Here is a 23849-nt window from a genome sequence, read left to right on the forward strand (position 1 = left end):
TAATTTTTATGTTAACGTATGCTGATATATCTTTAATGTAAATACAATTTATAAAGTCAGATTGTTTTCAACTATTAATGTTGATATATTTTGAAAAAAACCAAACACAATTTTAAGAAAAATACAGAATGATTCATTACAGACATCTACTATCTATGAATGTTGATATATACGCTCTTCCATGTTGTGATTAGAATAGATTAGAGTCACATTAGTTTTATACACTTGCTAAAAATCCAACTTGTATTTTGATGTATTGGACAAGTAAACGTAAGTCAGTTTAATAATCAACAAATATGAGTGATGTGAATATTTTTATTTTGAGTATCACAAATAAACAACACTTTCGTACACCTTCAGCAACCAGCTTAAATTCTTACAGAAAATAATCAACATACATTCCCAAACATGCAGCATAAATTTAATTAAAAACAAGAACTTAGAATACATTTTTAGATAAAAGATAAAAATTTCTACATTAATTAAAAAAAAAAGAAGAGTTGAACACTAACTAGATTTATTTAACCAAATTTTATAGTGGCAGTGATTAACAAAAAAAACTCAAAGTAAAAAATAAATAAATGCGAACCAATTTTAAACTGCAGTTTATTAAATAGGAATCTGGGAATCAGTTTAAGTAGATTGTATATCTTGTATTGAGAAGGTAAATGTTTAAAGGAAGACATGACTCATTTTATGTAAGTTTGAATGTCAGGACTTGAAACTTTTAGACTTCTTTCACAGGGATTCGCAGCTCATCCAAAAAGGTGAACAACATGTCTAAAATCTCTGCAGTGCTGGAGTGTATAATTCCCAGAATATTTTAAAATTTAACACTATGCCAAATTACAAAACAATATTCTATAATATTAACAGTAAATGTAGAAATATATTTAAGTTGGTGCTTGATAATTTAAATTACAGAAACAATGAAGTATATGTGTGGGTTAGTGTTTAATGATTAATTAGTTGTAGGAATGTTTATTGGCAGCTAAGTTATAACTTAGCTTCATGACTTACTTCATCCTGGAATGAAAATTCAAAATCTAGCTGCAGTAATATTTTTAAACTTTTGGCTATGTAGTAATTTTATCCTGCAGTGTCCTTAGGTGACTGCTTGTTAACATTTACTTGTTTTCTTGGACAAAACTAATTTTGAAGTTAAGTTACTTCTTCAACACTAATGAAACCTAAACTAAAATAGTGAACAGCATGTTGATTTTATTCACGAATCTGTTTAAAAATAATGTGATTTCCCTAAAAACTATAAAATAATATATGGCATTAACTTCAAAATAAAATAAAAATTTCAGAAGTTTTTAGATTGTACCATAGTTACTTGGGTGAGCTTCTAAGATTGTAAAAAATATTTTATAAGTAAATGTCACATAAAAAATAACCTACTGGTTTATTATGTTAATACACTTAATGAATGAGAGAAAAACATTTCTGAAGGTGCAGTCTAAGGATGATAAGTGGTTTGAGAAACTATTCACCCAGTGACTGAAAGGCTTTCGTTCTCTCCTGGAATAGGCAGTGTATCATAAGGTGCAGGTTGGTAAGGGAGGTAGAAACAGTGACTGACATCAAGAAATACTTTTTATATTTAGGAACCACTTAAGAAAGTGTATCGTTAATATCCAAAATGGTCACACAATTTTTATGAAATACGATGGCTAATTAAAAAATGCAACAAACATAACTGTTGGTTTGAAATAATGTACAGTAGTACAAGATAATCGTTTCATTAATAAATAAAAATCTTACATATGTATTAATCTAAAAAATGGGAATAAAATATTTTAAAACTCATATTTACATATTATAGTGTATGTACAATGTATTTTTCTTTCATAAATAAAATAGAAATCCAATGCTTCTGGTAAACCATGATAGTACAAAGTATGGACACATATTTAAATTAGCATTACAGTGCAAAAATATTGACAGATTAAAATTACCATTACAGTACAAAGGAAACAAATTGATTTTAAATTAAATTAGTAAGACAGCACAAAATAAGTTACCTTCACAGTACAAAAGAGTGACAAATCTGAAAATAACAGATTAAAATACCATCACAGTACAAAATTAAATTAACGGGGACAACACAAAATATTGAAATGTGTAAGTTATCGTTACTTCACAAATTATACACACTGACTTAAATTAAGTTGGCAGAACACAGCATCAACATAGGTTTAAATTAGCAAAAAGAGATTCAGCATACTCAACAGAATTTGACTGAAAAACAATTGGGATACCTTAAGCACTAAAAGTGTTTTTTTTTGGTCACAACAATTAAAATTACTCATCACTTGATACAACATCTTGTGAGGCACTCTTTAACATGCTGAGGGTTAAAATGTAGGTGCAGATGAACCAGGCGAAAAAAATCCAAGTCCAAAACTGTTTTTAGTGCTTTAAATATAATGACTTAAACTATTTGTCTTATACTTAAGTAGCTACCAAAGGTGAATGTGCTTGCTGAATTGAAGTAAAAATGCTTTGAACTAATAGCTATTAACCATAATTATATTTTGGTTTTCGAAAATTTCTCCAGATATGATTGGTTCAGTCTCATCAGGAAAATTATCTTTGTCCTATTTTTGGACAGGCTAGAAAGTTACACAGCCATGTTTGACCATTTAAAAAGTAAAATTCATAGCCAAGTGTCAACATTAAATAGTCAGTTTCATAGACACATTTGATTGTTTATAAAACATTTTTTTTATGGCTTTAGTTGATCATTTACAAAGGTTGTTGGATAACCATGTTTAACCAATAAAAACATTTTGTTTCATAGCCAAGTTTGATCTTTTAAAAAACTTGTTTGGTAGCCAAGTTTGACCAGTTAAAAAACTTGTTTGGTAGCCTAGTTTGACCAGTTAAAAAACTTGTTCCTAGACAAGTTTGATCTTTTAAAAAACTTGTTTGGTAGCCTAGTTTGACCAGTTAAAAAACTTGTTCCTAGACAAGTTTGATCTTTTAAAAAACTTGTTTGGTAGCCAAGTTTGACCAGTTAAAAAACTTGTTCCTAGACAAGTTTGATCTTTTAAAAAACTTGTTTGGTAGCCAAGTTTGACCAGTTAAAAAACTTGTTTGGTAGCCTAGTTTGACCAGTTAAAAATCTTGTTCCTAGACAAGTTTGATCTTTTAAAAAACTTGTGTCATAGCCAAGGTCAACCATTATTGAAAAGTTAACAACCTTGTTTCATAGCCAAGGTTGACCGGTTAAAAAACTTGTTTTATAGTTAAGGTTGACTGGTTAAAAATCTTGTTTTATAGCCACAGTTGGCTGGTTAAAGAACTTGTTCCATAGACAACTTTGACCAAGTTTGACAAGTTAAAAAGCCTTTTTCATAACCAAGGTTGATTGGTTGAAAAGCATGTTTCATAACCAAGGTTGATTGGTTAACTAGGTTCTTTCATACCAAGTTGGACCAGTTAAAAAGCTTGTTTCACAACCAAGGTTGACCAGTTAAAAAGCTTGTTTCATAGCCAAGGTTAAAAAGCTTGTTTTATGCCACATGTTAAAGCATCAAGGATTGCCTTTGAAGAATTTTATATCTTCCACCTTATGCAAATTCTGACCTTGGGCCTATGTTTACTTTTATACTTCAACTTCCTTTGACTCTTCATTTAATTCTTTGGATTTGACCAGTGTGTTTAAGAGAAAAATGACTTGGTCCATCTTTTTGTCCATATGATTCACCTAAAACAAAAATGGTTGCTTCAGTTAGATAGACAGAACTATTGAAGAAAGAATGTAACAGGATGAAAGCATAAATGTGACCCCCTATGATGTAATGGTTTGCATTACACCTCAATAAATGGGTCTACAATTTGTATTTTGGGATTTTCGTCATTTGTATTTTTTTTTCATGAGTGGTGGATGTTTAAAAAAAATTCTAACTAAATTTTTTTTTACTAAATTGTCTTTTTAATCTCTTCATCTTTGTGATAAAGATAAAGTAGAGTTCATCTGATTCAAAAACCTCAATACAGAGGGAATAGTGTGGTCAGCATTATGCCCAGTCAACATAGTTTCCCAAATATGAGTCAGGTACTCATCAGAGCTGAGTGGACTTAAACTCAAGATCCGATCTTAAACTTTCTACCATTCAACTATGCCATCCCATTCAAATAAAGATGCCAGATGGTAAATTTAAAACTTCTAAGATACTCATTTTAGATTTGACAAAACAAATATTTTTTATATTCCATATTTTTACTGTAAAAAAATTAAACTAATATATTTACTTATATAGTTAAAACTAATTAATAAAGCAAAAATAAGGATTTATCCTACAAGAAAACAAAACACATGGATTTTATTTAACCACACATCAGCTGTAAGCTTACTTGTGTCTCCACACGAACCATCCGTGCACCAATTGTCATTTTTTCCCTGTCTCTTGCCGTGCTTGAATAAAGACTTCCAGGCTTGCCCAGTGTTTGATCAAGTCTAGAAAGAATTTTAAAAAAATGTGTTATGTTTGGAATTTTAAAAACAGGTGGGTGTTCTTGTGTTAAATGATCATCTGGGTTTCCCTGGCCAGGTAGTCTACAAGTGGAGAACAGTGTTTCTTTCAGACATTTTTCTCCAGGGGGAGGGGGCTAAATTTTTTAAAGTATATTTTCTCTGTATAAAGTCTATTTCGTACAGGGGTGGGGGTATGGTGTTAGATGTTCTCGGGGGGGGGGGGGGAGGCAAGTGGGATAAAAGTATTTTGTTTGGAGGTGTGGGGGTGTGGGGGTGGTGGTGTTAGATGTTCTGGGGGAGGGGGGCATGCAAGTGGGGTGGGGGGATGCCTGGAAGAAACTCTGGTGGAGAATTGCTACACAAATTAGCTGCAGTGAAATGGGAAACTACAGCATGGCTTTGCTAGCTACAAGACTAAATAGCGAGAACTTACAATAAAATTCATCTGAAAAATTTTACACTTAGGATAATGACAATAAAATTTAAAAGCTTGGAACTTAATTAGCAACTGTAAAGGTAATTAAAAAAAGGATTTTCTGTATTGCAGCAATACATTTTATTATGATTTGAGCATGATTTCAACATAATAATAAAGATTAAAATTAATCTCATGCAGAATTATTAAAAAAAAGGTAATTAAAAACTTAAGTAGAAATTAAGCTTCTTTACAGAGCTGCTTAAGCTTTATTTTTTGTGAGCAAGGGAGGTAATTTATACAGTATTCCAATTTTTTAAAAAAATGTGTGAAACAAAAGGGAAATTTAAATCAACTAACCTCCTCTGCAACTCTTTAATTCTGACCATCATATTTAGATGACCTTGAGAGTATTGCTCTATAACATCCCTGACATCATAAGGTTTTCTGGCTTGCTAGAAAAAAAAAACATCATTGAGAAATTAGCTTTTCTAGCTAACTAGAGTAAAAACATCATTGAAATATAAGGTTTTCTGGCTAGCTAGAATAAAATACCATTGAGATATAAGGTTTTCTTGCTTGCTAGTGTAAAAACATCATTGAGATATAAGGGTTTCTGGCTTTGTGAGAGTAAGAAGAAGATTTTTAGCAACATATAAATCATTGAAGTTTTAGCTTTTGTGAGACTGTTCTCTAGTTCTATCAGCTGACATACATCATTCTTCAATGTTTACAATGTCTAGCTCACTCGTGTTTACATTAAGAGTAACTAGGTCAGACAACTCAAACTTTATCCTTAAAAAAATCGAATTTTACGAATTCTATTTTTCAATCAATATTTCATGCTGAAAGCAATTTGCACTTTCTTTTTAACCCATTAAGAAAGTGCACACTTAAATTATTCTTTTTTTTTTTATTCCTAGTTAATTTTTTTTTTCTCAGAATGTAACACATAGTGGTGGGGTTGATGAAAAACTTACTTGGAATTTTCTCCTGGAAACAAAATATTTAATTTTCCTGATGACTCTTATGGCTGTTTTGTGTGGTTCTGTTAGTCTATGGAGTTCAATGTAAACAATTGTTTTTTTGCTGTCATTCAAATGTGGTCGAACACATTTTAATAAACATAAAAAAAATTAGTGAATAACAACAATGGTTTTTTTTGGTCAATGAATAATTTTAGATTGCCGATGGTTTCTGTCAAAATAAATAGGTCTTTCTTTTTATTTACATAGAAAGCTTTATATGAAAGAAGGAATCTACAGAAGTGACCTAAAGATGAATGATAAGCTTTAATATTTTAAAGAATTTATTACAGATACATTATCCATTTTTTTTCAAATTATTCTTACTGTTTTAAATTCATTGAAACAATTTTAAGCTTAAATCAATGGCTATGCAAATAACATGAGTAATTTTTAAAAATATAAAGCAATCTTGAATACAAAATAAAAATATTTAAGAATATGTGTAGCAAATCTAAGCAGAACTCTCCAGCGAAGCTAAACTAATTGGTAATTACAAGATAGTGCAGAGAAAGAAGATTAAATGTACATAGCCCACTCATTAAGCAGATTTCATAATCAATATGTGTTGAAGGTACTGTAAGCCTATCAGATCAGTTACAAAGTGTATGAAGGAGTTACTGTCATGTCTTAATGACATTGGCAGTCAATAGTCAATATATTTTGTCAGTAAACAGTATATTTTCATACATTTACACAGAAGCACGTAAAAGAAATTTAATTACTGTTGGACTTTTTCAGGTTCTTCCTGATCGTAATCAGTGTCTTCATTAGCATTGTCCCCCACGCATATACTTGTTCGATGGCTGTCTTTCCTATGAGGTTTAGGTGTTATTGATCCTAAAGTTTAAAAAAAAAACAGTGTTAAGATACAAGTTTTTATTGATTTGACAAGATCATAAATGTTAAAAAGTTATCAAGTCTGGGTTAATATTGATCCTACATAATCAAGTTTGTCAGGGAGTTAAAATAACAAATCATGTTATTGTTAGTGACAAATTATTAACTTAAACATGTAGCTTTATACATGCTGTTTTTTTAACATTTTGGCTAAAGATAGAAAGTAAAAGATTATTTAAATATCTAATATAATGTGTAATGTCAACTATTTTGGTGGAATAAAAGTAAAAGTAAAGTTCCTCTTTCAAACCTGTCGGTCTATAGGGCAAGTGAACTAGAGTTCACTTGTTTCTGTGACCTCGGTATATGAAGAGAAAGTGTGATCAGCACTATGCCCAGCCGCCTTTACTTTCCCCAACGTGAGTTAGGTACCCATCTACTGAATTGAACCCAGATTTGAACTTGAGACTTACGGGTTAGAGGTCCAGCTCTCTACCGCTAGACCACTCCGTCCCATGTATTGGTGGAATAATATGTATTAAAATACATATAGTGATGCTGTATGATATTACAACCCTAGATGTGATTTTTATCATTTATAATATATATATATAGAGTCTATATCTTTATACATTACAACATTGAAACCTTTTGTTTTTTTTTCATTAAAATATTTGCTTTATAAAGTAAAACAATTTCATACTGTCTTGATAAATATAATGGTGAATAGAGTCTAATATTTAAAAAAAAACACAAAAAAAAAACAAACAAAACAACACCCCAGTATTACCAAGCCTATCATCAGCATAAGACATTGAAGAAGACATGGACTCCCTGTACAGGTGGTTGGGCACTGTACTGGTGGAGTCCAGACGAGACATCCTCCGCTTGCGCAGGGACAGGCTAGCCCTTCTCGCCATCCTAGCAAACACAGTCTCCTCGTTGGATGGGTCGTGAATGTGGATCCTCCAGGTCGCCTCAGAATTGGAATGTGGTTCCGCTGCATGGCATCGCCATAAGCACTGAAATTTTAAAATGTCAGTGATGGAGCTTCAAATGGACAACAATGAATATTGAAAATAAAACTTAAAACAGGCTTTGAAATTTTTAAATGTCAGTGATCGAGTTTCGAATTGACTGTCATGAACTTTACCAATAAAACTTTAAACATGTTTTGAAATTTTTAAATGTCAGTGATCGAGTTTCAAATGGATGGCAGTGAATATTGAAAATAAAACTTTAAACAGGTTTTGAAATTTTGAAATGTTTACCATAAAAGTTTTGAAAATGACAGCAGTGAAATTTTACAGGACAAAAACTCAGAGCATTTAAAGCTTAAATCAAATGAAGTGTTAACAACAAAAATATTTAAGTGTGATGGCTTTAATTAAAATTACAGTGAGTTGGAATTGTAATCATAAAAGAGAATGGTAATACTAGTAAATTAAAAAGTATTAAAAAATCGTGAATAAGATTACAATGAGTGATAGTGTGAGAGGGTGGAGATGGTGATATAGAAAGAGAGTGTGATGGTGATAAAAGAGGTAAATGAGACTGTGACACAACAGGAAAAGTGATACAACAGGATAGTGAGATGGTGACATAACAGGAATAAGAGATGGTGACACAACAGGAATAAGAGATGGTGACATAACAGGAATAAGAGATGGTGACACAACAGGAATAAGAGATGGTGACATAACAGAAGAAGGAGATGAGGACACAACAGGAATAAGAGATGGTGACACAACAGGAATAAGAGATGGTGACATAACAGAAGAAGGAGATGAGGACACAACAGGAACAGGAGATGGTGACACAACAGGAACAGGAGATGGTGACACAACAGGAACAGGAGATGGTGACACAACAGGAACAGGAGATGGTGACACAACAGGAACAGGAGATGGTGACACAACAGGAACAGGAGATGGTGACACAACAGGAAAAGTGATACAACAGGATAGTGAGATGGTGACACAACAGGAATAAGAGATGGTGACATAGCAGGAATAAGAGATGATGACATAACAGAAGAAGGAGATGAGGACACAACAGGAACAGGAGATGGTGACATAGCAGGAATAAGAGATGATGACATAACAGGAACAGGAGATGGTGACACAACAGGAACAGGAGATGGTGACACAACAGGAACAGGAGATGGTGACACAACAGAAGAAGGAGATGGTGACACAACAGGAATAAGAGATGGTGACACAGCAGGAGGAGGCGACAGTAATACAAAAAGTGATCAAGATGTGATACAACATAATAGACAGATGTTGATACAACATCTAAGTGAGGTGAGTGAGACGGTGACACAAAAGGTAATCAAGAGGTGAGACAACAAGGATGTGATTTAAACTACCTGTATCAGTGTGGCAGCTGCTGGAATCTGTCTGTTAAAATGTTTCTGTCTCTGTTTCTGCTGCACTTTTAGAGCAAATCCTGAGCCTAGGATACCCTGTAGTAACAAGCACAATATCATACCATCATAAAACAGTAAGGGGCATATCTCTAATTTCCTTGCCATAACTCTTAAATCCCTACATTTAGGAGCATAACATTAATATCCATAAGGTAAGGAGAATAATTATAAAAATCACACAGTTAGGGGCATAACTATAATATCCCTGCAGTAAGGGATGTAATTCATACAATAAGGGGCATAACTCAAACGTCATAATGCCAAAGAAGTAACTTACAGCAGGTAAGGCAAAGAAAGAAATGGCGAAGACTGCAAAGCATGAGGCTACAATTTTCCCCATCCAAGTTTGTGGCACCTTGTCTCCATAGCCAATGGTCATCACAGTAATCTGTGGAGTAGGTGGATGGGTGGATTAGATCACAGTAATCTGAAGAGTAGGTGGATGGGTGGATTAGATCACAGTAATCTGAGGAGTAGCTGGATGGGTGGATTAGATCACAGTAATCTGAGGAGTACGTGGATGGGTGGATTAGATCACAGTAATCTGAGGAGTAGGTGGATGGGTGGATTAGATCACAGTAATCTGAGGAGTAGGTGGATGGTGAATTAAAAAAACCAACCCACCAATCATCAGAATTTCTCTAGGTATCTCTTCGGGGAGGCTCTGCCCCCACCCCCGAAACTTATATAGAAAATATATTCTTTTAACATTTTTAACATCGTTCGCTCCCCTCCCCTCGGAAATTTTAGCCTCCCCCCCTTCTCCCGAAAAATTTCTGGAAGAAACACTGTCATCCATTCTCCACTGACCTAACCCTAACTAAAAACAAAATCAAAATCGCCAACCTCTTCTTACTACACCAGCAAGCAAAAGTCGACCAAACACTAACTAAAAATAAAAGCTTGTAACAAAACCACCAACCACACCTCATTACATTAGAGGTCAAAACTTGACCTAACCCTAACACAAACCGCCACTCACCACTCCCCACCACAAAGCATCTGCATAGCTACTGAAGTCTTTTCTTCCGTTATCTCTCTCTGCCAGGTAAACAAAGTAAGACGAGAAGATCAGGCCGAGAAATCCTATGTACAATGTTGTTATCAGCTCCTGGAGAAGGGAGACAACAAACACAACATTTTAGACTGCTAGCGATTACATCCACACACGAAACCCTACATTTTTATTTTAAAACTTAATCTTTAAACTTTAATTTAATTAAATTTCTTTTGTTATCATATGTAGTAGTAGAATTTTGTTTTATCTAAAGAATTATTATGGAATTATAGAGCTCAAAACGATTAACGAACCTATATCAGAAAGGTCTGGAGTCTAGGTCAGCAAACCTTCTCCCCTCCCCATGTAAATGTATAGATCAGTGGCGTAGCGAGGTCGGGTGTCACCCGGTGCGGCACTTAATGGTGTCACCCCCCCAGAGGCATAGAGACCCTTCCCAGGGACAAAGTTTCAAGTTTTCGATTTGCACCCCCCCCCTCGAGTTTTCGATTTGCACCCCCCCCTCAAACTTTCGATTTGCACCCCCCCCCCCTCGAGTTTTTCTCTATATATTTTGCTATTTTTTGCCTTGGTGTCACCCCCCTAAATGGTGTCACCCGGTGCGGTCCGCACCCCCCGCCCCCCCCCCCTCGCCTCGCTACGCCCCTGGTATAGATAGGTCTAAATCAATATGATTATTTAAATAGTAAAGGGGGTCATCATCATGAATGTTTTGTTATAATATTTGATTGAAAGAATATTCTTGAAGTGTTCTTTCACCATTGTCATTTTGTCAAGTGCACATAAGAATCCAACTAGCCAGTCGCCAACGCCCACTGGGCTTGAAAACCCAATCCTTCCCAGCATAGCAGTACAAAAACCAAGACTGCTCTAACGCACGGTCAGATATTGTGTTAAGTTCCCATCAATCGTGTAGTCCCCAGCCCGGCCGACGGCAGCCATATTTTTCTTCTGTTAAGCCTGAAGCATTTCCTGTCTGCCGCGAGCCATCCAATTTCGCCTATAAATCCATACGGTCTTACGATTGGGCCGGCTTTGAAGATCCCTCAATTTTACATCACCCACGACTTCCTCTGACCTCAACCACCCACGGATGTGAGCCTCGCTTTAGTCGATGTTGTAAATTGCTGTGAAATTTGACCGAGAGCAAAATATTGTCTTATCGCGCATACGAATGGCATCGGATTTCGCCTTGTCTCGTGGGTTTAAATATTTTGAGAGGAACAGACAGGACATTGCCCCACGTTGGGGGGGGGGGGGGGAGGTTTCTCAATAAAGGGAGGGTCGTTACTCCAGGTGGAAATGAGGGAGGAGGTAGCTGTAGCTGTATCAGACCTAACGGTCAATAGAGCAGGTGAAGTAGAGTTAAACCTGTTACCGTTACTTCGAGATATTAGGCGATAGTGTTGTAAGTTCTATGCTCTGTTGCCTTTTTTTTTTCTCTAACGCGAGTAGGTACCCACCAGAACTAGGTGGACACGGGGATGCCCCATGGTTTCGAACCCGGGATCCGAACTCGCGACTTTCGGGTTAGAAGTAAATACGAAAATAAAATTCAATGTGAATTCTATTCTGATTAAAACCATTATTTTTTAAAGATGAAAGTTACATGCTAAATATTTTTTTCGCAATTTACTAGATTTCATAATAGTTTTTAAAAAAATCTAGTCGTTTAAAAATTTAGCAGCTAAATCAACCTCACAAAGCCATATCACATGTGCTTGAGTTGAGTTGCACTACAAAATGTTGGGGAAATGAAAAAAGCGGATGATACAATATTCATCAGAAATACAGATTCCATTGAAAAACATCGAGTACATGAGCTCTTTGAGTGGCTGTTCCATCACGGAAGCCATCGCATGATCAGGTCATTCATTATTCCATCCCCCCCCCCCATTGTCTTAGGATAAGTGGAACAAAACCAGCCCCCCCCCTCCCCTCCCCACACAGCTAATCAAGTTAGATGAAACATTAAGGAATTAGTTCAATTTGGGCGAAAGAATTATTTTTTTTTGGGGTGGGTTTTTTTTTTTTGGGTGAAATAATAAAAGGAGAACACACGAAATGGGGTGTGAAACGGTTGCCAGGGTAACAAAGATGATGAGATTAAATCAAGGGAAACAAATCTTCATTACATTTCCGTTGTACCAGAAGACAAACCTGCTTCTGCCCGTTGTTATTGTCGTGGGGTGGGGGTTGGGGCGTGGGTGGGGGGGGGGGGGTTAGTTAAAAAAAAATGCGGGGCACGAGAAACGTGCACACGAACATGATGTGGGCACGTGCATCAATCTGTCGCGTGCTCATTAACATATCCAAATAAAAAGGAAATGAGCAAGATGTGAGAGTAATGACGTGTGACCCTTGCTTTTGTTTTCAAATGTAGTCCAGCATCTATGTCAATACATGTAGGTTTAAGGTGTGTGTGCGATCGTGTGTGTGTGTGTGTTTGCACGCGTGTGTGTGTGTATTTGTTAAGCATTTTAAAAGTTTTTGTTTATACTAACCTTATGCACCTACTGAGCAGCGAGTCTACACAAATAAAAACAGACCACATATTTGACGCATATAGATTCATTTATTTGATTAGCTATTGTCGAAAAGGTTCACGATCTAAATGTCACAGTTCACAGCGAGATTTAGATGCGTAGGCAGGTATATGAGATAACTAGACTCACCTGTCTGTGCAGGTATATGAGACAACTCACCTGTCTGTGCAGGTATATGAGACAACTCACCTGTCTGTGCAGGTATATGACAACTCACCTGTCTGTGCAGGTATATGACAACTCACCTGTCTGTGAAGGTATATGACAACTCACCTGTCTGTGCAGGTATATGACAACTCACCTGTCTGTGAAGGTATATGAGAGTACAGGTATATGACAACTCACCTGTCTGTGAAGGTATATGACAACTTACCTGTCTGTGCAGGTATATGACAACTCACCTGTCTGTGAAGGTATATGACAACTCACCTGTCTGTGAAGGTATATGACAACTCACCTGTCTGTGCAGGTATATGACAACTCACCTGTCTGTGAAGGTATATGACAACTCACCTGTCTGCAGGTATATGACAACTTACCTGTCTGTGAAGGTATATGAGAGTACAGGTATATGAGACAACTCACCTGTCCGTACAGGTATATGACAACTCACCTGTCTGTGCAGGTATATGACAACTCACCTGTCTGTGCAGGTATATGACAACTCACCTGTCTGTGAAGGTATATGAGAGTACAGGTATATGACAACTCACCTGTCTGTGAAGGTATATGACAACTTACCTGTTTGTGCAGGTATATGACAACTCACCTGTCTGTGAAGGTATATGACAACTCACCTGTCTGTGAAGGTATATGACAACTCACCTGTCTGTGCAGGTATATGACAACTCACCTGTCTGTGAAGGTATATGACAACTCACCTGTCTGCAGGTATATGACAACTTACCTGTCTGTGAAGGTATATGAGAGTACAGGTATATGAGACAACTCACCTGTCCGTACAGGTATATGACAACTCACCTGTCTGTGCAGGTATATGACAACTCACCTGTCTGTGCAGGTATATGACAACTCACCTGTCTGTGAAGGTATATGACAACTCACCTGTCTGTGCAGGTATATGACAACTCACCTGTCTGTGCAGGTATATGACAACTCACCTGTCTGTGCAGGTATATGACAACTCACCTGTCTGTGCAGGTATATGACAACTCACCTGTCTGTGAAGGTATATGACAACTCACCTGTCTGTGAAGGTATATGAGAGTACAGGTATATGAGACAACTCACCTGTCTGTTCAGGTATATGAGACAACTCACCTGTCTGTACAGGTATATGAGACAACTCACCTGTCTGTGAAGGTATATGAGAGTACAGGTATTTGAGACAACTCACCTGTCTGTGCAGGTATATGAGACAACTCACCTGTCTGTGCAGGTATATGACAACTCACCTGTCTGTGCAGGTATATGAGACAACTCACCTGTCTGTGAAGGTATATGAGACAACTCACCTGTCTGTGAAGGTGTATGAGACAACTCACCTGTCTGTGCAGGTATATGAGACAACTCACCTGTCCGTACAGGTATATGACAACTCACCTGTCTGTGAAGGTGTATGAGACAACTCACCTGTCTGTGCAGGTATATGAGACAACTCACCTGTCCGTACAGGTATATGACAACTCACCTGTCTGTGCAGGTATATGAGACAACTCACCTGTCTGTGAAGGTATATGAGAGTACAGGTATTTGAGACAACTCACCTGTCTGTGCAGGTATATGAGACAACTCACCTGTCTGTGCAGGTATATGACAACTCACCTGTCTGTGCAGGTATATGAGACAACTCACCTGTCTGTACAGGTATATGAGACAACTCACCTGTCTGTGAAGGTATATGAGAGTACAGGTATTTGAGACAACTCACCTGTCTGTGCAGGTATATGAGACAACTCACCTGTCTGTGCAGGTATATGACAACTCACCTGTCTGTGAAGGTGTATGAGACAACTCACCTGTCTGTGAAGGTATATGAGACAACTCACCTGTCTGTGAAGGTGTATGAGACAACTCACCTGTCTGTGCAGGTATATGAGACAACTCACCTGTCCGTACAGGTATATGACAACTCACCTGTCTGTGAAGGTATATGACAACTTACCTGTCAGTGAAGGTATATGAGAGTACAGGTATATGAGACAACTCACCTGTCTGTGCAGGTATATGAGACAACTCACCTGTCTGTGCAGGTATATGACAACTCACCTGTCTGTGCAGGTATATGAGAGTACAGGTATATGACAACTCACCTGTCTGTGAAGGTATATGACAACTCACCTGTCTGTGCAGGTATATGAGAGTACAGGTATATGACAACTCACCTGTCTGTGAAGGTATATGACAACTCACCTGTCTGTGCAGGTATATGACAACTCACCTGTCTGTGCAGGTATATGACAACTCACCTGTCTGTGAAGGTATATGACAACTCACCTGTCTGTGCAGGTATATGACAACTCACCTGTCTGTGCAGGTATATGACAACTCACCTGTCTGTGCAGGTATATGACAACTCACCTGTCTGTGCAGGTATATGACAACTCACCTGTCTGTGAAGGTATATGACAACTCACCTGTCTGTGAAGGTATATGAGAGTACAGGTATATGAGACAACTCACCTGTCTGTGCAGGTATATGAGACAACTCACCTGTCTGTACAGGTATATGAGACAACTCACCTGTCTGTGAAGGTATATGAGAGTACAGGTATTTGAGACAACTCACCTGTCTGTGCAGGTATATGAGACAACTCACCTGTCTGTGCAGGTATATGACAACTCACCTGTCTGTGCAGGTATATGAGACAACTCACCTGTCTGTGAAGGTATATGAGAGTACAGGTATTTGAGACAACTCACCTGTCTGTGCAGGTATATGAGACAACTCACCTGTCTGTGCAGGTATATGACAACTCACCTGTCTGTGCAGGTATATGAGACAACTCACCTGTCTGTGAAGGTATATGAGACAACTCACCTGTCTGTGAAGGTATATGACAACTCACCTGTCTGTGCAGGTATATGACAACTCACCTGTCTGTGCAGGTATATGACAACTCACCTGTCTGTGCAGGTATATGACAACTCACCTGTCCGTACAGGTATATGACAACTCACCTGTCTGTGAAGGTGTATGAGACAACTCACCTGTCTGTGCAGGTATATGAGACAACTCACCTGTCTGTACAGGTATATGACAACTTACCTGTCTGTGAAGGTATATGAGAGTACAGGTATATGAGACAACTCACCTGTCTGTGCAGGTATATGACAACTCACCTGTCTGTACAGGTATATGAGACAACTCACCTGTCTGTGCAGGTATATGAGACAACTCACCTGTCTGTGCAGGTATATGACAACTCACCTGTCTGTGCAGGTATATGACAACTCACCTGTCTGTGCAGGTATATGACACCTCACCTGTCTGTGAAGGTATATGACAACTCACCTGTCTGTGCAGGTATATGACAACTCACCTGTCTGTGAAGGTATATGACAACTCACCTGTCTGTGCAGGTATATGACAACTCACCTGTCTGTGAAGGTATATGAGAGTACAGGTATATGAGACAACTCACCTGTCTGTGCAGGTATATGAGACAACTCACCTGTCTGTACAGGTATATGAGACAACTCACCTGTCTGTGAAGGTATATGACAACTCACCTGTCTGTGAAGGTATATGAGAGTACAGGTATTTGAGACAACTCACCTGTCTGTGCAGGTATATGAGACAACTCACCTGTCTGTGCAGGTATATGACAACTCACCTGTCTGTGAAGGTGTATGAGACAACTCACCTGTCTGTGAAGGTATATGAGACAACTCACCTGTCTGTGAAGGTGTATGAGACAACTCACCTGTCTGTGCAGGTATATGAGACAACTCACCTGTCCGTACAGGTATATGACAACTCACCTGTCTGTGAAGGTATATGACAACTTACCTGTCAGTGAAGGTATATGAGAGTACTGGTATATGAGACAACTCACCTGTCTGTGCAGGTATATGAGACAACTCACCTGTCTGTGCAGGTATATGACAACTCACCTGTCTGTGCAGGTATATGAGACAACTCACCTGTCTGTGCAGGTATATGACAACTCACCTGTCTGTGCAGGTATATGAGACAACTCACCTGTCTGTGCAGGTATATGACAACTCACCTGTCTGTGCAGGTATATGACAACTCACCTGTCTGTGAAGGTATATGAGACAACTCACCTGTCTGTGAAGGTATATGACAACTCACCTGTCTGTGCAGGTATATGACAACTCACCTGTCTGTGCAGGTATATGACAACTTACCTGTCTGTGAAGGTATATGAGAGTACAGGTATATGAGACAACTCACCTGTCCGTACAGGTATATGACAACTCACCTGTCTGTGCAGGTATATGACAACTCACCTGTCTGTGCAGGTATATGACAACTCACCTGTCTGTGAAGGTATATGACAACTCACCTGTCTGTGCAGGTATATGAGAGTACAGGTATATGACAACTCACCTGTCTGTGAAGGTATATGACAACTCACCTGTCTGTGCAGGTATATGAGAGTACAGGTATATGACAACTCACCTGTCTGTGAAGGTATATGACAACTTACCTGTCTGTGCAGGTATATGACAACTCACCTGTCTGTGCAGGTATATGACAACTCACCTGTCTGTGAAGGTATATGACAACTCACCTGTCTGCAGGTATATGACAACTCACCTGTCTGTGCAGGTATATGACAACTTACCTGTCTGTGCAGGTATATGAGACAACTCACCTGTCTGTGAAGGTATATGACAACTCACCTGTCCGTACAGGTATATGAGACAACTCACCTGTCTGCAGGTATATGACAACTTACCTGTCTGTGCAGGTATATGACAACTCACCTGTCTGTGAAGGTATATGACAACTCACCTGTCTGTGCAGGTATATGAGAGTACAGGTATATGACAACTCACCTGTCTGTGAAGGTATATGACAACTCACCTGTCTGTGCAGGTATATGAGAGTACAGGTATATGACAACTCACCTGTCTGTGAAGGTATATGACAACTTACCTGTCTGTGCAGGTATATGACAACTCACCTGTCTGTGCAGGTATATGACAACTCACCTGTCTGTGAAGGTATATGACAACTCACCTGTCTGCAGGTATATGACAACTCACCTGTCTGTGCAGGTATATGACAACTTACCTGTCTGTGCAGGTATATGAGACAACTCACCTGTCTGTGAAGGTATATGACAACTCACCTGTCCGTACAGGTATATGAGACAACTCACCTGTCTGCAGGTATATGACAACTTACCTGTCTGTGCAGGTATATGACAGAGCCAAGTAGTCGCCATGTTCCACCCTGTCTATCTACATGTAACATGCGCAGGATCTGCAGGAAACGGACGCCCCTGTGGGAAGAATTAAATAATGAACGTCATTACATGAAGGTCACTATAAGAAGGTCAATATATTAAGGTCTTGACGTGAAAGTCTAACTTTAAATCGCTTAAAAACAAAGATGGTTAGGTATAAGGGGAAAATCGTCTGAAAAAAATAGCTGTTAAAATATAGAATGTGGGCTTTACTCGATCCATAGTAGCAAGACACGCAGCTTATAAGGTGACCCCCCCCCCTACCACCGACAGACATTTTTGGAAAAAAAAGTCGGAAAATACGGCTTAGTGAAATTGTGCTGAAAAAAAAATTGGTTAAAATATAAGAGTTATTTAAATGTGGGATTAAGGATCATGAAAGTTAATAACAGAGAGGCGATTTAAAGAAAGAATGTTAGGTGTGTGTGGTGGGGGTGGGGTGGAGTTAGAATGGGCGGAGCTGGAAAAAAATGGGGCTATCATCGGTTCTTAACGTATGAGTGAGCAGACAACTCTTTTATCTTGGCACCTCTCGTGTAATGCAGGGAATTTAAAAAAATGTAATTGAGTAGTAGCGTTTAGAGTGCGCATTGTAATTTACAGAGAATACAACATGGGTGTAGGCGGGCTATTGGTGGGATTGTTGTGGCGTTGGTGGTTGTGATAGTTGTTGGGTTGGTGGTTGTGACAGTTGGGTTGGTGGTTGTGGCAGATGTTGGGTTGGTGGTTGTGACAGTAGTTGGGTTGGTGGTTGTGACAGTTGTTGGGTTGGTGGTTGAGACAGTTGTTGGGTTGGTGGTTGAGACAGTTGTTGGGTTGGTGGTTGAGACAGTTGTTGGGTTGGTGGTTGAGACAGTTGTTGGGTTGGTGGTTGAGACAGTTGTTGGGTTGGTGGTTGAGACAGTTGTTGGGTTGGTGGTTGTGACAGTTGGGTTGGTGGTTGTGACAGTTGGGTTGGTGGTTGTAACATTTGTTGGGTTGGTGGTTGTGGCAGTTGTTGGGTTGGTGGTTGTGACAGTTGGGTTGGTGGTTGTGACATTTGTTGGGTTGGTGGTTGTGACGGTTGTTGGGTTGGTGGTTGTGACGGTTGTTGGGTTGGTGGTTGTGACGGTTGTTGGGTTGGTGGTTGTGACGGCTGTTGGGTTGGTGGTTGTGACAGTTGTTGGGTTGGTGGTTGAGACGGTTGTTGGGTTGGTGGTTGAGACAGTTGTTGGGTTGGTGGTTGAGACAGTTGTTGGGTTGGTGGTTGAGACAGTTGTTGGGTTGGTGGTTGAGACAGTTGTTGGGTTGGTGGTTGAGACAGTTGTTGGGTTGGTGGTTGTGACAGTTGGGTTGGTGGTTGTGACAGTTGGGTTGGTGGTTGTAACATTTGTTGGGTTGGTGGTTGTGGCAGTTGTTGGGTTGGTGGTTGTGACAGTTGGGTTGGTGGTTGTGACATTTGTTGGGTTGGTGGTTGTGACTGTTGTTGGGTTGGTGGTTGTGACAGTTGTTGGGTTGGTGGTTGTGGCAGTTGGGTTGGTGGTTGTGGCAGTTGTTGGGTTGGTGGTTGTGACAGTTGTTGGGTTGGTGGTTGTGGCAGTTGTTGGGTTGGTGGTTGTGACAGTTGTTGGGTTGGTGGTTATGACAATTGTTGGGTTGGTGGTTGTGACAGCTATTGGGTTGTCCACGCGAGACGGTTGTTAGCATGGTTCAAAATTTCTATTCAAACAATTTTAGACGCGTAGTTTTAGCCATCGACTTTGTATTTGGGTACGTTTTTTACTTTCAAGACCCTGAATTTATTTAATCTCATGCACGCAGAAAACTTTCGGAATTAAGCTTTTCAAACAGTATAGATTATTCTCAAAATAAAAATAAAAAAATTAAACCTAATGTTTTAAAACCCACGCATTTGAAAATTTAAAAACAATTACTCAACAAAGCTTACACTGTGGCTTCACTGCATGACAAATGGTTTCATTGTAATTAAAATAATCCAATCACACAATAAATAAAACCGGGAAAATTTCTAAAGCTGTGCTCTCACAATCCACCCGGAACTACCCCATCCCCTCACCCCAAACAATTTAATCAACAGACCTCTTACACCATCATAACGCAACCCAACTCCCCTGCCCACACACCCAACCACCTAATCAAAACCCCGTTACTCAACCCACCCAATCATTACACCACTTGGTAACTACTCCACATCTTCTTGTAGCGAGCCGAGTTAACAAAATCAGCCGGTAATGTCGAGGGCAATAAATAATTCACTCAGAGAGCTGCTCCATATTTCATCCGGCCCCGGTTATACAAGCAGCTTGATGGGTGCTGAGATGGCGCTAGGTAATCGTGACATGGAGGATCGGGCTCTTACCCGAAGGTTGTTTCCATGGTGATGTGGTATAAAAGTGAGATGGGTTCTTACCAGAAGGTTTCCATGGTGATGTGGTTTAAAGGTGAGACAGGTTCTTACTAGAAGGTTTCCATGGTGATGTGATATAAAGGTGAGACTGGTCTCACCAAAAGGTTTCCATGGTGATGATATGGTATAAAGGTGAGACAGGTTCTTACTGGACGGTTTCCATGGTGATGATATGGTATAAAGGTGAGACAGGTTCTTACTGGACGGTTTCCATGGTGATGTGGTATAAAGGTGAGACAGTTTCTCACCAAAAGGTTTCCATGGTGATGTAGTATAAAGGTGAGACAGGTTCTTACTAGAAGGTTGTTTCCATGGTGATGTGGTATAAAGGTGAGACGGGTTCTCACCAGAAGGTTTCCATGGTGATGATATGGTATAAAGGTGAGACAGGTTCTTGCTGGACGGTTTCCATGGTGATGATATGGTATAAAGGTGAGACAGGTTCTTGCTGGACGGTTTCCATGGTGATGATATGGTATAAAGGTGAGACAGGTTCTTACTAGAAGGTTTCCATGGTGATGTGGTATAAAGGTGAGACAGTTTCTCACCAGAAGGTTTCCATGGTGATGTAGTATAAAGGTGAGACAGGTTCTTACTAGAAGGTTTCCATGGTGATGATATGGTATAAAGGTGAGACAGGTTCTTGCTGGACGGTTTCCATGGTGATGATATGGTATAAAGGTGAGACAGGTTCTTACTAGAAGGTTTCCATGGTGATGTGGTATAAAGGTGAGACAGTTTCTCACCAAAAGGTTTCCATGGTGATGTAGTATAAAGGTGAGACAGTTTCTCACCAGAAGGTTTCCATGGTGATGTAGTATAAAGGTGAGACAGGTTCTTACTAGAAGGTTGTTTCCATGGTGATGTGGTATAAAGGTGAGACGGGTTCTCACCAGAAGGTTTCCATGGTGATGATATGGTATAAAGGTGAGACAGGTTCTTGCTGGACGGTTTCCATGGTGATGATATGGTATAAAGGTGAGACAGGTTCTTACTAGAAGGTTTCCATGGTGATGTAGTATAAAGGTGAGACAGGTTCTTACTGGACGGTTTCCATGGTGATGATATGGTATAAAGGTGAGACAGGTTCTTACTAGAAGGTTTCCATGGTGATGTGGGATAAAGGTGAGACGGGTTCTCACCAGAAGGTTTCCATGGGTATGATTACACCCAACGTAACCAGAGATAGAGAATAATACCGGCAATTAACTTTAGATTCTCGAACACCAAAGGAAAATTGCCGGCAAGTCTGGTTTCAGGACAGGATGGAATATCAAACAGCATCAAAGACATTCGACATTTGCTGGCTCATACATTTAGCTGGTTGACATTTATGGCTGGTTGATGTCTTTAGCTGGTTGACCTTATGGCTGGTTGATGTCTTTAGATGACTGTCCTTTATGGCTGGCTCGTAGATTTAGCTGGCTCATAGATTTAGCTGACTGACCTTATGGCTCGTTGATGTCTTTAGCTAGCTGATCTTTATAGTTGGCTGATTTCTTTAGCTTGCGGACTTTTATAGCTGTCCATCGTCAATGGCTTGCTCATGTCGTCTTCAAAGCTGGTAGATGTAATATGCTGGCTGGCATAAGTGGCAGTTTATATAGGCCTATTGACATATCTGATATGATGAGCTGGCTGCTTATTTTTGTTACTATGTACACCTGTCTATATGAGTTTTAGTAATATATGATACAAACAAACATGTTTGGTTTGAAATCATCTCAATCTAACTAGTAGTTGTTTACCTCCACCACCCTCTTAAACCCAAGTGGTTTCATCCATGACGTGGAAACCTCTTGAAGAAGGCTTCATTACGACTGGGCTAGTCCAATGTTGTAGGGGTGATGGATATTTAATGAGGCGAGGACACGAGAGCTGGTGTGGTGAGTCTTTAGGTCTGTTTTGACCAAGTCAGACAACAAAGAAACGAAAGCGGAGAAAACGTTTCAAATAACAAAGAACAAAGCCCAGCCTGAATGTGATACTTTTAAATGCACCGGATATTTTAGCCCAGACTTAAAAGGAAAACAAAACCGGTCGAGTTAGTTAAGGGGAGGTAATAACGGACACCTTTCATAAACGAAGTTCCATAACTCGACGGAAAAGGCTAAATTACGATGGAAACTAAATCCCACCATTCAGGAAAAATTGTGGGATCAATATTTGAGAATTTAAACAGTCCGAGCCGTTGTTTATGCGGATTTAGCCTCTTTCATCTGGTATTAGGACCTTTTTTTTTAAAACACAGGATTTTGTCTAGCTTCTTCTCCGTAATTCGAAACGATTTGCGCAATGTAGTTTTAAAACACAAATGTATTAGCATAACTGATCGTAGAGAGAGTTGTATTTATTAAAGCAAAAATCAACCAATGTAAGTTAAGAGACCATTCACGCAGGCAACCACAACAACTACTCAATGTACACAAGAAAACGACCTATTCAAATAGTCATATAGACAACCCTATCATAAAGGCAACCCCCAAACGCTTAATATAGACAACCCCTCAAAAAAGAGAACTCCCAACAACTTGTTATAGATAACCCCTTCATAAAGGTAACTTTAACCACTTCATATAGACAACACCTTCGTACAGACAACCCTCTACCACTCCATATAGACAACCCCGCAACCTCTCCATATAGACAACCTCAACTACTCCATGTACACAACCCTCCTACCACCCCATATAGACAGCCCCCCCCCCCTGGCAACCCTAACCTATCCCAAAGCCCACTTCCAACAGTGCAGCTGTATTTATTATTTGAATTTTAATTCAATTTTTGCTCCCCACCGCGTTACGCGTGAGCTGTCACATTTAAAGATATCTCTGCTCACTCATCCACAAGAACTGATCACTGGCCTGGATTCCAACCGCTCCCTACCTCACCCTCATGTTTCCCCTCCCCCCTCCCACTTTATCACTCGATGAAACACCCCATGTCTTAACAGTGCTATTGGTTTCATATTTAAATGTAATGTGGGATGTGTTGGATTTCCTGGTGTTTAAAATAAATAAAATTACCCTTATAATTAAAGTACATTTGATAAAGAATGATCAGGAGTTCAACTCTTTGAGTTCAGTTTTGAGTTTTCATTTGAGTAGTCAAAACTCACTGAAAGAGTCGGACTACCCAATCGTTAGACTATCCAGCCACTAGACTACTCAGAAGCTAGACTACACAGAAACTAGACTACACAAAAACTAGACTATCCAGAAACTACACCACCCAGCCACTAGACTACCCAGCCACTAGACTACTCAGAAACTAGACTAC

General features: G+C 39.0%; 1 protein-coding gene across 1 annotated transcript in view; it reads right to left on the reverse strand.

Annotated features, from left to right (window-relative positions):
- Window positions 1-394: 394 nt before the first annotated feature.
- LOC131947996 (potassium voltage-gated channel subfamily KQT member 1) overlaps window positions 395-23849 on the reverse strand; it is a 50117-nt gene continuing 26662 nt past the window's right edge. Inside the window, exons 5-14 of the mRNA XM_059309438.1 lie at window positions 18103-18199; window positions 10180-10308; window positions 9475-9585; window positions 9138-9233; window positions 7557-7788; window positions 6652-6766; window positions 5882-5957; window positions 5262-5356; window positions 4366-4468; window positions 395-3715 (exon numbers count right to left, since the gene is read on the reverse strand). Coding sequence (XP_059165421.1) covers window positions 3614-3715; window positions 4366-4468; window positions 5262-5356; window positions 5882-5957; window positions 6652-6766; window positions 7557-7788; window positions 9138-9233; window positions 9475-9585; window positions 10180-10308; window positions 18103-18199 — 1156 coding nt within the window. The 3' untranslated portion in view covers window positions 395-3613. The remainder of the gene's footprint in view (window positions 3716-4365; window positions 4469-5261; window positions 5357-5881; window positions 5958-6651; window positions 6767-7556; window positions 7789-9137; window positions 9234-9474; window positions 9586-10179; window positions 10309-18102; window positions 18200-23849) is intronic.

This window comes from Physella acuta, unplaced genomic scaffold (genome assembly GCF_028476545.2).
Source record: "Physella acuta isolate Inbredline_101_S28 unplaced genomic scaffold, ASM2847654v3 ptg000620l, whole genome shotgun sequence".
NCBI classification, from domain to species: domain Eukaryota; kingdom Metazoa; phylum Mollusca; class Gastropoda; family Physidae; genus Physella; species Physella acuta.